This window comes from Dryobates pubescens, chromosome 20 (assembly GCF_014839835.1).
Source record: "Dryobates pubescens isolate bDryPub1 chromosome 20, bDryPub1.pri, whole genome shotgun sequence".
Taxonomy (NCBI): Eukaryota; Metazoa; Chordata; class Aves; order Piciformes; family Picidae; genus Dryobates; species Dryobates pubescens.
In genome coordinates this window covers 9819582-9835295 of record NC_071631.1, presented here as the reverse complement: position 1 = coordinate 9835295, position 15714 = coordinate 9819582, and the positions used below count along the sequence as shown (strand labels likewise).

At 44.8% G+C, this 15714-nt stretch overlaps 1 protein-coding gene across 1 annotated transcript in view; it reads right to left on the bottom strand.

The window, feature by feature from the left end:
* ANKFN1 (ankyrin repeat and fibronectin type III domain containing 1) overlaps window positions 1-15714 on the bottom strand; it is a 58857-nt gene that overhangs the window by 13846 nt on the left and 29297 nt on the right. The window contains exons 8-12 of the mRNA XM_054170476.1: window positions 14970-15077; window positions 8422-8521; window positions 7129-7261; window positions 5999-6115; window positions 2285-2500 (exon numbers count right to left, since the gene is read on the bottom strand). Coding sequence (XP_054026451.1) covers window positions 2285-2500; window positions 5999-6115; window positions 7129-7261; window positions 8422-8521; window positions 14970-15077 — 674 coding nt within the window. The remainder of the gene's footprint in view (window positions 1-2284; window positions 2501-5998; window positions 6116-7128; window positions 7262-8421; window positions 8522-14969; window positions 15078-15714) is intronic.

Genomic DNA, 15714 nt, shown 5'->3' with positions numbered 1-15714 from the left:
ATATTTTAAATGGCTTAAATAACCTTCAGCTCTGCACTCCTACTGAGCATTTCAGCAGTGAGCTGGGGCAGGGAATGCATCAGCTGACAAACAGCTCAGGAGGAGGAGGAGGCATTTTCCAGCCGAGCAGCTCCTTGGTCCATTTTTGGTGCTACACCAAGCAGAGCTGAGCAGCACTGGGGAAAAGCTGTCACTTGGGCTGCATAAACCTGTGCTGTCACCAGAGTAATCCCTGCTGAGTCCCAGCCTACATCCCTCTAAACCTGTTGTGTGTCACCTGCTGTCCACAGGGAGACCTCTGGGGTTGGTGGGTTGCCAAGCTTAATTAATGGCTGGTTTTGTTCTGAACAAATATCTTTATCACAGATAGAGCTCAGAAGGCACTAATAACAATGGTGGATTTGCTGAAGCCAGCAGACATTTCCAAGGCTATGTATAGCAGTCCCCCTAAACTACCCTAAAAATGATGTCTGCTGCCAGCCTGAGGAATGTGTGCTTCTGCCCTGGGTGAGGATTAGACACCTGGCCTTGAGCCTTTGCTCTTGGAACCATCAAATTATCTGCCAGTGCTATGCTTGGCTCCGGCCAATGCAATTAGACCCTCATTTTCACAAGCACTTCATGAACCAAATACCCATTGGATGATTAAAGAAGTAATACAAGAAAGGGTGGGCATTAGATAGGAATGTGTAAACCATTAGGGGAACATTTTTTCCACTGAGATCTTTGTGGAAATCTGATCAGGCCTCCATTTCGGGTTGGCTAATGTAAAACTTTTGCCCAGACTGACGTTTTTCTACACCTTTAACACATTTTAATGCATGAAATCTAACATAGATCAGGTAAGTTTTATTGTCTTTTGGAAATGCTGTAAGGTTTCTGAAAGCTGGCAATGTGGATTTTGATTGCCTGCCTGTTTCCGGCCCAAAAAGCAGAGTCTGTGCTCCAGAAAGTGCCTCCAGCTCCAAAATGAACCGCAGCAGGCTTGGTCTAGTGGAGGGTGCCAGAGGAGGGACTAGGACAAGGATTTGCCTGCTAGTATTTGGAGTAATGATGCAACAGTTTTAGAGAAACTGGCTACTGACATTTTCATAGAATCCTAGAATGGCTCAGGTTGGAAGGGACCTCAGAGATCATCTGCTCTAACCTCCCTACCATGGGCAGGGACACCTCTCAACTAGACTCAGCTGCTCAAGACCTCATCCAACCTGGCCTCGAGCACCCCCAGGGAGGAGGCAGCCACAACCTTCCTGGGCAGCCTATTCCAGAGCCTCACCACGCTCCTACTGAAGAACTTCTTCCTCAGATCCAGCCTGACCCTGCTCTGCCTCACCTTCAAACTGTTGCCTTTTGCCCTGTTGCTGGACACTCTCAAGAAAAAAACTTTGCTGTGATGTGACCTAGTTTTAACTTGTGTCTACAATTCCCTGCTTCCTGAAGGGCTGAAAACCTCATGGCTTAGCTATGTCAGCTGAACTGATGATGCAAAACAACTTCTAAACTCAATCCTTACCTTGATACTTATCTGCCAGGGGAAGTTTAGATTGGAAGCATTTCTCTGCTGCAGGAGCGGTTGAGGACTGGAAGAGACTGCCCAGGGAGGTGGTGGAGTCACCATCCCTGGTGGTGTTCAGAAAACAAATAGATGTGACAATTTTGGACATGGTCCAGTGGTTGTGGAGGTGTTGGGTAGAAGCTTGAACATGATGATCTCAGAGGTCTTTTCCAACCTTAAAGATTCTATGATTCTAAATGTGATGTCCAGGGGCATGTTACAAAGAAACTGAAGAAAGGTTCTGGTCAGTAATGAATTCTTTAGCTCCAAGGAACTCTGAATCCCACAGAACAAGTTCATTAAGTAGAGCAGTAAGGCTTTTAAACCTAGATTTAGAATTCAGGGTTGGATGAAAAAGATCTTAGGGAGTGTAGAAACAGTAAATGTCTGCAGAGGTGCTTAAGAACATCCCAGAGAATGTCGAAGGTTTTTATATCCCCTGCTGCAGAATTCCATAGCATGGCTTCCTGAAACTGATAGAAACTACTATTCTCTGCTAGGGCTTTGAAGTAATTTCTTTAGAATCTCATGGGTACTTGACATATTAAGGATCTGGTCCCAGACCCACTGGAAGTAATATAAGTCTTTGCTTTCAGTGGGAGCCTTGCCATTGGTTTTATTGGGCACTGGATTTGGGCCTAAAATTCTGCAAGACTCTTCCAAAAATCAGGGCTCTGGCACAGGATTTACAAAAGCAAATAACACACAGTAAGAGAAGCAAAGCACTACCTGAATTGTTATAAGCAAGATGTCTAGTGCTGTTGGCTCCTCTGGAGTTGAAAGGGATTTCCTCTGGCTTTGGAGTTTGGATACCTGCATCCATTTGCCGTTAAAGAAGGAATAGAGGCTCTCCACTTCTCTGATAGTGACTATCAGCATATTGCCATGCCGGTCCTTGATGGGCTCATAGAAAACTCTGCCTAGGTTGTGAGTTCCCAGCAAATTCTAGAAAACAAAGCAAATCAGAAAGTGAAAGTTATTTGTCACCTAGCAGGAGAGTGACACCAGCCCTGGGTTGGGTTTGTGGACTGAGTTGTGATTCCTCTGAGGTATTTGGTTCATCAGTGTTTGGTCCAACAGTTAATGGAGACCTCCAGAAAGCCTTTTACAATCCAGTGCCTTTGGAAAAGGAAACACTGGAAAGTAATTCACTTATTTGGGCAGAATTGCCTGGATTTGCCCAGTCATGTAAAGATAAAGGATGCAATCTTCATATCATTGTGTTGCTCCAGCGCTGTTCCTTTGGTATCAGTGCAGCCTTTCTGATTGGAAGCTAGGCGCTTATCTTAACCTCTCCATACACAAATGGCAGAGATGACACAAAATTCTTCCTCTGTCCCCACATCATTCACGATGGATAATTTCTGTCAGGGTCGTTAATCACAATCTCCCTTTTTTGTCCTCTGGTTTAAAACGATTCAGATTATTTTCAGCAGTGAAAGTAAGAGGCTCTCCTATCTGTGCTGAACGTAAATAATTCTGGAGCTGAACTGCAGAGTGTGTTTGGGAAGGAGCTCAGAAGAATTTGAGGAGACAAGGACCCTTTTCCTTTTGCTTCAAATACCAAGAATGTGCTAGACAAAACCAGCAGAAACCAGCAAGCTAGCTGGGCAAAGCTCTCCAGGAAAATATGTGAGGATTAAAGAAAAGTAATTTCAAAAGACTCCACATAAAATACATATTTTGGTCAAAATCCCTTTTCTCACACAGTAAGGCGTCTGCTTGTAGGTGCAAACACACTCAGGCGAGGGAGCAGCCACTGAAGAGATTCCCAGATGTCTGAAAGAAAAATGCCTAACATTTGAAATATGCTCAGTGCTGCACTGCTTCTCAGGAGATCTGCAGCAAGCTGGGCAGGGCTGGGGGCACTTCAGGAGGAAAACCTGAGTTCACAATGCAGCACATTGTGTGCTTAGGCAAGTGCTGAACATTAACTTTATGACATTGCAAACGGATAGGTTACCCCAAAATGATTTATCTGTACTTAGCAGGCAATATTTGCTTATAAACTGTGCGTTATTAGGTTGTTTGTAAGCTCCAGGTACTCAGCACGGTGCCTGCCCTTTGTGTGCCATCACTTGGCTGCTTCAGCTTCATGCTGGGCACACTGATGGTGTTTCTATAGCACTTTTCCTCTTTTTGTTGTTGTTAATTCTTCTGCCTTTTCAGGTTATCTGATTCACTAGTTAGCACTGGATGTCCTGAGTACACCTTTTCTATTAATCCCTGTGCCCACAGGTGGGACAAATCCTTGCAGGTAGATGTTGGCCTTTTGTCATATTCATCACTGCAGCATGTGAGTGTGCCTAGGTGAATACAGACAGTTCTTTACTGTCACTGTGCATTCTGGATGGCATTCCAGCATGGATAGTGGGGGCACCTACAGATGTGACTGTGTGAGCAGCTCATGCAGTGAAAGCATTGTGTCTGCTCAGCTTGGCACCCCATCAGTGGTGCTTTGTTTGCTTTAGTTGTCTACTGGTAACAACAGGCAAAGTTCCAGTCCCTGCCGTCTCTGTATCCACTGATCTAGTCCCTCAGCAGCTGTGTTGTCACTGATCTTTGCCATTCTGTCCTGAATTCCTGCAGAGCCAGTCTATTAACTGCCACAATAAAACCTATTCAGCTGTATGAACTTTATGGAGATCCTTCCATGGGTGGATCCCAGCAGGCCACACACCGTTAGCGGCTGGTGGGTCGGTGACAAGCTAACAGAGCAAATGTTAGGGACCATAAATTTGCCAGCAATTCAGCAGAGCACTATACCACATAGGCACATTTGCTGTATTTCTGTGCTTCAAGCTCTGCTCTGAATATCTCTGCAAGCAAATAACAGCCCAGGATCCTTGGTTATCTCCCAGTGCGGTCCCTGAAGGCTGGCAGGGCTCTGGGAAAGGCCATCTGCACCGATGGAACCTGTGCTACCTAAGCTGAGATAACCACACCAGAGGGAACCATCAGCAAACACAATGAAAAGTTTCTCTCTGACAGCTCAAAGGACTGACAGGCAGCTGCTGCTTAACACAGGTGGTCCTCCAATAAAGGTGCAGCAGGCTGGCATTCCACGTGTTTGGGGGTACTTTGGGGAAATCAGGCAAGACAGGTGGTTGCCCAGGAAGGCTGCTCCCCAGTACAGTGCTTTGCCAAAAGATGTAAACCAAACCCCACGTGGATGGTCTTAATAATGGCCAGGGAGTGCCTGGCTCTCCCAGCTGCTATAAACTCAGCTTATTGCATCGACTGGCAATAACAGAGGGGTGGCCAAGCAATGAGCCAAGCAATATGAAGGTCTTCAGTAATTCCGTGGCTGCACCATGGATTTTTCCTGGTGACTTTGTTAAAACAAAAGGAAGAAGGAAGGGAGGCCTGGGCATACCTTTCCTGTAAGAGTCCTGCTCACATCTTTTGGAAAATGGATTTTCCCTCAGGAGTAACAAAGTGTCTGCCCTCCAGGCTAGAGCTTTGACCCTGTCTTGAAACCCATTCTTCACAAGCTTTACAACAAAGGTCCAAATGTTCTGTTGGAGAACATCTCATTACTATTTGCATAACAAATAGTGGCCCAGGACACAGAGTGATTAAGTGGCCTTTGCAGTACCACTCAGGTTGTATCTGCAACACAGGGTGGAACAGAACCATACTGAGGGTCACTGCTGTGCCTTAACATGGTGACAGGAACAGTGTGTGCAGTGCTGCCATCTGTGCACCACTGACTCTCTCCTGGTCTCTGGTTTTAAGGCTCTGGATAGCTCTCTGGCAGCTTCTCTGCACAAAGGTTTCACCTTAAAAATTCTGGCAGCTCAATTAAGAACTTTATGGAAGATTCCTGCCTATTTCCCCACTGGCAATCCACGAGAGCGCAGCCATCCTGTTGGTCAGACAGTGTGGTTCTGCCCCAGAAATTGTGCCTGAGCAGTTTCTAAGCCATGGGTGAATCATGAGCACTATTCTGGCAGCTTCAGCAGCCTACTTGTCCTCCTGGTCAGGGACAGAAGGTATCTCCTGCTCCAGGGTCCCATATAGCACAGGGGAGCATTAAATTTACCCAAAGTTTAAATGCTTCATTAATATATGAATAATTAATTATGAATAGACCTTCTAAGAGGCTTTTGAGCAGCCAATATTAGGATTATAAATCACGAATTCCCAGTCTGCAAACCCAGAGGCTTATCTGTGGTCATTATTTGCTTGTTCATATCTGTTTGTTTCTTCATGTGCCACTGTTGTTTCTTTCCTTTCTTTTTGTTTCTCTTCTCTTTTAATGCGACTGCTTCCATCCAGCTGGCAGGAGAGGCTCAGTGGCTCAGCTCATCATAGGTTGATAACAGTGCTCCAAAGAAGAGGCCAGTGGGGAGTGGTGAACCACAGGACAGCTGGCAGAACCATCCCTCAGTGAGTAGGAAGTCACTGAATTAGTAGCTAGAAATGTGCAAAGCAACCAACCTGTAGCTGTGCTGCTGCTGAAAGCATCTTCTGCCTGGCCTGAAGTGCTGTTGATGAGGACACAGATATAGACATGTTCTGCCTGAGCCATCTGATGTCGTCCCACATGCAGGACAACTGCAAAAACATGTCCAGTTCAGTCAGTGTTGGTTCTCAGCATTTGCAAAGACAGAAATGAAACTAAAAGCATTTTGGACTTGGAAAAATCAGAAGGTATTGGTCACTTTGAGTTGCTGTGGATGGCAGTGAGTTGTCCAGATAAACATGAAACAAATATTGACTCAGACATGGAAGTTGTTCTGTACATCATAGAATCACAAAATGGTTTAGGTAGGGTGGGACCTCAGAGATCATCTGCTCCAACCTCCCCATCATGGGCAGGGACACCTCTCAGCCAGACTCAGATGCTCAAGGCCTCATCTAACTTGGCCTTGAGCACCCCCAGGGAGGAGGCATCCACAGCCTACCCAGGCAGCCTGTTCCAGAGTCTCACCAACCTCATATTGAAGGACTTCTTCCTCAGATTCAGTGTAACCTTGCTCTGTCTCACCTTCAAACCATTCTCCCTTTCCCTATTGCTAGATACTCTTATGAAATGTCCCTCTGCAGCCTTCCTGTAGGATCCCTTCAGGTATTGGAAGGTAGCTCTAAGGTCCCCCCAGAGTCTTCTGATCTCTAGATTGAACACTCCCAGCTCCCTCAGCCTGTCCTCACAGCAGAGATGGTCCAGCCTTGGATCATCTTTGTGGCACTCCTGGAACATCTCTGCTGTGAGGTGCAGCTATTTCAATTGCATTTTGGCCTCGTGTGTAAAATCAATTTACTGTTCTTCACCATAATACTGACATCAAAACTTTTAGTTTTTTTGCTTTAGGCTCCTCCTCTGAATGTTCATTCACCTTTTACAAGTAGCCATCACTTGTGTGGGGTCATACATTAAAAAGAGTTAATTGTGCCACCACCACAGAACTGACCCCAGAAAAGTGCATTTGAAGGTGAGGGAAAGGGGAAGCCCTGCACCATTTAGCTCTGTGATGACATCATTGCACATCTTCAGAACCATGAGCTGAGGCCTAGGCATTGCTAGCAACAAACTGTGGAGACAATGCATGAAATGAGGCTGCTGTTACCTTTGTGAACCACAGGAAATCCTGCATGACCGAACTGCTGTGCGAGTCATCAATTTCCACGATTGGGATTTGATCTTCATTGGTGACTAACAAATTGTCTTTGTAAAAAAATATAACAGATAAGTAGAGTCCCCTAAAGAGAGAAGGAAACATTGTCAAACACCTTTCAGGTCTGTTCACATCCATGCCAAATCTGACTCAGCCTACCACGTATTTTAGGTTCTGAGGAGACAAATGGAATCATCTGGACTTATGTTCTGTGTCACAGGGATCCTGCAGCCTCAGCCAGTAAATTCTGGAAGATGTTTGGGCAGCTTATCACTTTAGATGATGTGAGACTACAGGAATCTAAGGAGTATGAATCTGTGCAAGCCACTGACATCAGCTTTAGCCAGAACTTTGGCAGGGTAAACAGTGTACAATGGAGGCTTTATGCACTTTGGAAATCAGAAATTTGACTACAACTTTTTATCACTAATGGGCTTAGTTCTGCCCCCCAGATTTACTCCTGCTACAGAGTAAACCTGAAGAAACTCAGCTGAAATCAGGTGGGTTATTATGGATTTACATTAGTGTAATTGAGTGGAACTTGGCCAGCATATCTGCAAAACTGTTTATAGAGATTATTCCTTTCAATATTTACCCTTGCAATTAGTTACATACGTTAAGTAGTTGCCTTAGGGAATTCAAAGGCTCTGGAGAGTTCTCCTGAAAGAATCAAACTCTTACCAAAATGCAAAGAAGAAAAAGCCAACTGGCAGCGAAAGAAGAAATAATCCAACAGCTTGCATTTGCTAAAAGAAATGACCAAGGCTTGAGGGTTGTTTGGGTGACACTGGGTTGCAAACCCAGCTACAGATGTTAGAGAACTCTAGATGTGTTTCTTGCTGCCAACAGGCTGTTAAGCCATGTTATCTGAGCTCTGCATTTCATCCTGTGAATGAAATAAACACTACACTTTCATTACTGAGCAGCAACTGAGGCAGGGCTTCCAAAGCATTTCAGTAACTGCACTTGGTGTTTGCACAGAAACTTTTACTCTGCTGTGTTTCAGCTCCATTCCCAACAGTAATCACAAGAAGATTCTGTTCGTCTCAGTAGGAGCTGGAGCATTATTTTCCTATCAGCTGCACCAGCCCTGCACCTATGTGATTTTATCAAGTCCTGATGGATTGCTGGCTCGTTGGTGGTGGAATCATGACCCACATTTCTGAGGTGCTTCTCATTGTTACATTCGAGCAGCAGCTGCCAGCTAAACCTCAGAAGGTTTGGGAGATAAAATGCGTGACAAACCGTTTCAGAGTCTTCACAAACTTGTTTGATGAGTGGAAAAGGTGCTTCAGGCTTCTGGAAACTGATTGCTTGCGACCAGCATTCTGTAATTTCGAGCTTTCTAGAAGGAAAAAGAAAAGGCAAACCAACCCCAGCACTTAAATTTCAGTTAGTATCTCATAAAGAACCTTTTGTCTCTTGAAGCACAATACTAAATTCAGCCGGTGCCCACTAATTCCCTTTCAAAAGACAACATTTAGAAACGTGCTCCAAGACAGCCTTTTGCTTGTGTTTTCATTATCTTAGTGATAAGCAGCAGCAAACCATTTCCTCACTTGCAGCAAACTCAGACATGGTGAAAATAATTTGCTCCTAGGCAAAGGATAGCTTGAACCTGTTCAGAATGACAGGGGTTTTGAAAGTGGTCTCATAAATCCAGGAAGGGGTTTGACCCATCAGTCAACATTTTAGGTGTTGTAATGCCTCAGTTTCTGTCCACATATAGCTTTAGCTTCTGAACTGAATAACTGGTTCATCCCTAACTTCACAGCATCCCCAGTCTGAGCCAAAGGCTTTAAGGAAACAACTTAAACTGACCCTGGTCTCCCTCTGCATCACGCTAAATGCATCTGCTTTTGTTTGGAGGTTTTTTCACTTAGCACAGCAATTGCCACTCTCCTGTGTTGCTTCAGATCTTTCACACTTACATTTGGAGTCCAAGGACAATAGAATGACCTCAGAGATCATCTACTCCAGCCTCCCCACCATGGGCATGGATACCTCTCAACTAGATGTGGATGCTCAAGGCCTCCTCCAACCTGGCCTTTAACCCATTTCTCGTCAAAACTGTTGTGTGCCTGCAAAGGTCTCTGCAGCAGTTCTCTCAATAAGAGAATTTGATACACTCAAATATCTACCTAATAATCCATGAGGGGAAAGGTGGTTTTCTTATACTCTATACCCTTTTTCACTGGAATGAATTTGACTTCCTGACTTCCCTTCTCTTGTGCATGGCCTGAGTTTTCTTGGAAGCCACTTCTGGAACTAAAAGTGGCTCTGAGACAGCTGTGTCCACCTGGAAGCAGGTCTTAGCGACTGTACCCCAGGGTGACAGGCAGGACTACACAGGACTGTACAGCCTAGAGTGTGTGGCATTTGAAAGGAACAGGCCCTGTAAAGCTGGGTTTTGCACATTGTCTTTTGTGAAGTCCCTCCTGTTTAATGCTGTTGCAAGAGGAACAGCAGGAACGTTTAGTTAAAAAAAAAAAAAAAGAAAGAATGAATTAATTCTTCAGCTCTTTGCTGTGATCTGAAAACAAAGATAAAAAGAAAGATGTAACTGGGAAGCTACATCTCAGCTTTCCAGGATCTGTTTATTTGCAGGGAGCATGGACACCCATCCAGACTGTCAAACAGTTTGAGGGACACCCTTCTCCAGTGGGGGAAAAAAACCCCTAAGTCTCATGAAAAACGCCTTGCTGAAAGCTGCTCATCAGTCTGCTTAGGTGTTTTCAGAACAACACTTATCCCACTCACCTCCAGAGCAGAGTGGGAGGTGTCTGCCTGTGTCTCCCCAGTGAGTTCTAGGTTTGAACATTTAAAGCACATCTAAATTTGCTATTGTCAAACCCCATCTGTGGAGGCACTCGTGGCAGCTTTAAGCGACGAATAAATTTGCACGTCGCAAGCCAGAGGAAGAAGACACATTGTTAGCAATAATTACCACCCTGCTGAAAAGCAAGTACAAAGGGAGCAAGGTTCTATTGGGGCTGAAATCATACAAATCAGATGCATGAGAATTATTAGATCATCAAATCCATTGTCTTGGCAGCGCAAACTTCTTCTCCGCGGCATAGTCTCCGGTGCGCTGTTCAGTTTGGTTTTAACAGACTCATCAAGTCCATGACTGCTCCTTCGAGGCAACTGATCTGGGCTTTGCTTTTCCTTCTTTTCCTTTAAAAAAATAATAAAATAATTCCTTCCCTCCCCCCCCTCTTCCTATCCATATCTCCTCAGATCATTTTTATGTCACTGTCAACCTTCTTTTCAATGGACCACAGTAATATAAACCAAATGCTGCAGGAAAGCTCCTGCCTTATTCTTTCTTCCTCCCAAGGTTAAGACCAATTTAGGAATATAAATTTCATTCTAATTATGCAGTTTTTATTTTCTGCTGTATTAAGGATGGGAGGGAATGGAGGAGGAAATTGCTGAAGGCAGAGCAACATAATTCTGTATAAAACACCCAGAGACTGCAGCAGTAAAGTAAGAGGGCACATTACAAGTGAGATGTATGTTGCTGGGCTGCTCAGTGGTTTGGGTCTAGTCCACAGCTTGGCAGAAGCCAACAGCAAAAGAAATAACGGAAAACTAGCTGGAGACTGCAAAGTCTCCTGCATTGCTATTTGCCTTTGTTTCACAGTGCAGTGTGTCTAGAAGCCAAATCCATGGAGCTGAGATGAGAGGATAATTTGGACCTACAGGAAATGGAATATTGTCTGTTATTTAATTAGCTAATAAATAACACAGAGCAACCTTTACAGAAAAGCAGCAGTAGCAGCAAAATAAGTTTGTATTAATAAATGATACAGCAGCAGAGCTGTGAGCCCTTCTAATAGGAGCTCTGGAGTGAACAAATGGAGAATTTTCAGTGATTAGCTTGAGATCAGAAGCATTCAAACCTGGGCTGAAACAGGCAATTAACTACAAAGGTGTCTGCAACAGCAGCAGGCTTGCTCTTCTCAGGTGAGATAGAGAAATGTGTCTCTGCAGTTCACTTAAATGTAACACACACTTAAAAACAGCCTGAGAGGGCTGTGGAAGGGTAAGAGGAAAGCTGCATCTGGGGTCTCTGCTCTAGAGGAATGTCTGTTATGCCCTGCTGCTTCTCTGGGCAAGAGATCATCTGGAATGCTTTGTCCTAGACAAGAGGGTGCCTCTCCTCAAGTGGGGCAGATGTGAAGTCCATGGAATTACCTCAGTGCCAAATTGTCTGAGATCTTAGCCCCACAAATCAGCAGCCTGTGGAAGAGCTCAATTATCATTTAGGGTGACCCTCAAGAAGGAAGCAAATTAGCACACTGGAATCCCGGTGGAGGGCATCAGATGGGCTTTAGAGTTTTCACTAATTGGGTAACCTTATGCAAATGCATCAAATAGCTAAACAGATGAATTCCACCTCAATTTAAAACTGCACATTTTTAGCAGTGCAGACAGCTGACACTGGGATAATGTGCACAGAGACAGAATACCAGGCAGAAATTAAGGCCTAAAGTGCTGGTCAGATGCTGGAGACCGTGATGGATTCTGTATTGCCTCTCCTCAAGATGGGATGCCCCTCAGAAGAAGATGGTGTACCTCCTGCAGAAGCTGTTGGCATGGCAGTCATATTTCTGGGTGGGATGTTTAGGCTTACAAAGCCAGGCTCCACAGCTGAAATTGGAACTTCTTTAATGCTCTCCCTGACCTTCTCAGCCTGTGGCTTGCTCCTCAAAGGTGCTTTTTGTATACTCTCAAAAGTAATGATCAATCAGAAGGGTTTTAAACACCCTGTGGAATCAGAGATCCTTCTCTTTGCTGAATGCAATAAAACTGTGCTCTCTGCTTGTGAATCAAATTACAATTAGAACATTTATTTCACCTCAGGCTTGTCTGGTAAAGTACATTGCAATCAAATTTCAGAAAGAAGATATCTGGTGAGCATGTTATGGAGAAGTTGAGTTCTTAATGAAGCATCATACAATTGCTTAATCCACTCAGAGTTGTTTAGAAGGAATGATCTACCAGCAGCAAAAAAAAAACACCAAACAAACTTAAAAAATACATTTGAAGTGTTGCCAGGACATCCAGTTGTAGTAACTCACTTATGATAGTCTGTACCATGGTATTATGAAGACAAATGGCTGCCTGTTGTTTGTAATCATCAGGGGTTTCCAGAAGATTAAACATATGAAAGCAAAGCTTCCTAAGTAATTCCCTTGGAGATTTCATCATATCACAGAGCAGGTTCAAAAGCAACAGCTGATCTAATTCCAAAAGCTCTTAAACTCACTGTACATTCCAGTGTATTCTTCCTGGTATTTTTGTAAGCTTGTTTTCTTCGGCTCCTGCAATGCAAAGCCCAGGGCCAAAGGCAGGCTGCAGTGCAAAGCCTCAATGAACAGCCTTGGACAAGAGCTCTGCCTGGAATCTGGGCAATCCTACCCGCCCAGGTCCTGCTGGAGCACCAGCACACAGCCTTGCTCTTCTAGCTGCTCTGCATTCTGAGGCTTTTACCTAAGTTATCCAAGTCATCTCAGATTGATTGCCCTCAGTTTTCCACTCCTCTTCCCCTCCCTCAGCCAGCCTGAGTGGCAGGAGCGTGATGCCCCACAGGGGAGTCACCTAGTGACAGGCCAAGGTGCCAGTGCCCTGGCTCTGAGCCCTGTCTGTCTTCACCTGGCTTTAGATCATGCAGAGCTGATCCTGTTCTCATTTATAAACCATAGCAGAGCAGTGCTTGTGAGCAGAGCCCAGGGTGCTCTGCATACAGTGTCCAGTGACTTGCTGATGTTTCTCAGACAGGGGAAGAAGACAGAGGTTCCAGTTTAATGTATAGTCAGAGGGGAGTGTGGACAAGAGAAGCAAAGTAAAGAATGGATCAGTGCCTGGGCAGGTCCTCAGCTCTTCTGCATGCTGATTTCCATGCTGACTTCTGTCCATGTCAATCCAATCATGCTAATTTACATTCAGGAGCTAGCTCAGGCCTCCCTATTGTATGAAGTGAATGTCATTGTTTGGGTTTTTCAGTCCTCTCCAGCAGCTTATCTCAGATCCTTGACCAAACTCAGATTTCACTGAGGCTGAGAAATACCAGAAGCCAATTTCAGAGTCACAGTGAAGCCATAATTCTTATTTCTTCTGCAAACTTTTGGTCTTGATTCTTTACCAAATTATGAAGATATAAGGGGTTGCCATGAGCCATGTATTCAGGGCGAGTTCCAAGGGCTCTGCTATCATGTTACAGCCCTGGTTTATCCCAAATCCAGCCCTGTGTAATGCTGGCATTACAAGCAATTAGGAGATTTTGACTTGGTGCTGCTGACTCCACGGTGCAGAACTGCCACATGTAAGGTCCCAGGGATGCAAGAAAATATTCTGAGTGAAACAGATTTTCTGTGTTATTTGTTATGTAAGGAGAAGGAGCTAGGAAGTGACAGCAAAGGTGTCTGTAACATACTTTGAGGGTGAGGCTGATTTCGGGAGCAGTAGAATTTTGCAAGAAGCAGGCAGTGGTGTTGGATTCTCCAAAGGAAGGATTTTCTGCACGTTGTTCTGGTTGAACTGCTTCTGTTCTGGGCTGCTGTGGCAGCACAACAATTCATGCTAAGAATATTTTCAGATGTTCCATCACTTATTCCCTGTTGACTGGGAAGGTGGCCTGCAAGACCGGAGAGCTGCCCTAACTTCAGAAAGGAAAAACTGTGCCGTGGAGAAAAGGCTTCAACAGCATGAAAAAAAGGGATGGAAGAGACAGAACACATCAGCTGTATTTTCAGTACCAAGACCACCTGCAAGTGATAATCCTGGTATGAATTTTAATTAGAAAAACAACATTTCCCTGCAATCTCTCCCTTCCCTTTCCAAGAAACAGCCAAAGAGTTGAAGTTGCTATGGCTACAGAGGGCTGTGGCAGACTGTGGATCATCCTGATCGTGACATATTTGCACGTAAAGAACAAAGGCTGCATCTCTCCCTTTCAGCCAGCTGAGTTCAGCCCTAGGTATTGCTATGACTGAAAATCAACTGTTGCAGCTTGGCATAACAGTCACACCAGGTGAAGAAAAATGCAAACTTCACGGTCGTTCAGCTGCTCAGTTTAAAGTGAGTTCCTTTGCAATGAAGCATTATTCCAGTTAGAAGTTTAGTCTAAGAAAATAAATAGCACTTTTCAACAAGCCATATAGAAGGGGAGTTTTTATATATGCTTTAAAAAGAATGCCAAGCTGTTGCCTTGGCTCTTGAGCTATTAAAGGCACAGTCTGTTTCTCATGAATGAAGAGCAAAGAGCTGGCTGAGATTCGAATACTCTCCTAGTTTTGGTCCATTCCATTTGAAAACACAGCAAGCTTATCTTCTCTCTGCAAGGAGTTTTCATTACGGATTGGCATCGCATCCACTAGAGTACTTAGTGTCTTCCATTTGGAGGCAGCCAAGTCCCCTCTTCTGATCCAAACCAGTTGTTAACTCTCTTTAGACGAAAAACAAAACAAAAGAGGGATTCTTGAAACATTTCAGTGGAATCCTGTGTGAAACTAACTTGTATGCCACCACAAATCCGTAGGTGTGCAGAGGCAGAAAGGGTGTGTCTGTGCTGCCTGCCTTCGAGCTTCCAAGTGTTTTCATCCAGCTAATTTCAAGGGTTAAGAGCAAGATAGTGCACTAAAGTGATTCCAGATGGGCCAATATTAATATCTCTTTTTTTCCCCCCCTGATGAATGAGAAGGTATGACCTAGTTAGAAACCTGCTAAAATTACAGGCGCCACAGAGGCTTCGGCTGGTGCCCTACCACACAGCTCCTCTGCCTTACCTCTGCAATTATAATGCTGATGAGCTGCTCGAACCTGCTGAAGGAGGCGTTCCAGGGCCTCAGTGTGTCCCCTGTGCCGAGGTTCTCTTCCACTGCAGTCTTTCCAGTCTGTTGAACAAAGGAAATAAACAGAAATAGAACACAAAGGTGCAATACAAGGGTATAAAAATGTTTTCTTGCCTCTGATACTTCTTGGCTTTAGAGGAGTTTTACATCTGGGCTGTTGCTACATCTGTCTGCTGCTGCTTTACCTTGTGCCAGCTAATTAATCATAATGATTATTAACCAAGAACTCATAATCAGCTCCTAGAAACTCCTGTGGTGCCTAACTAGACAATGGTTATTTCTCTCCACAGGTACATAAAGGGCCAGAGCTGCTCCAGCCTGTGCTCATTGCATTGGGACCTCACTGGGGGTCCTGCTGCTGCTTTTGCCTTTTGCTGGGACACCAGGAGCCTGGGCCTCTGTTAGACAGAAAACCCACTGCAAAGCAGAGAGTGAGCATTTCTTCCCTCCAGAGCTAGATCTGTAGCCAGAGAAACATGCTCTGAGGAAAACCTGCTCCCAGCAGAGGCCTGACAGTTGCTGGTGGTTCCTGCCCTGGAGCCCAGGCTCTGCTCAGCGCTGCTCTCCTGAGGCAAGAAGCTGAGCTGAGCTTTCTGTCTGTTCCACCTACTTTCAACCTACAAAAGACTTTGCTTTCCCTCCTTTGCTTTGTTTTCCCTCTTTTGCTACAATCTCAATC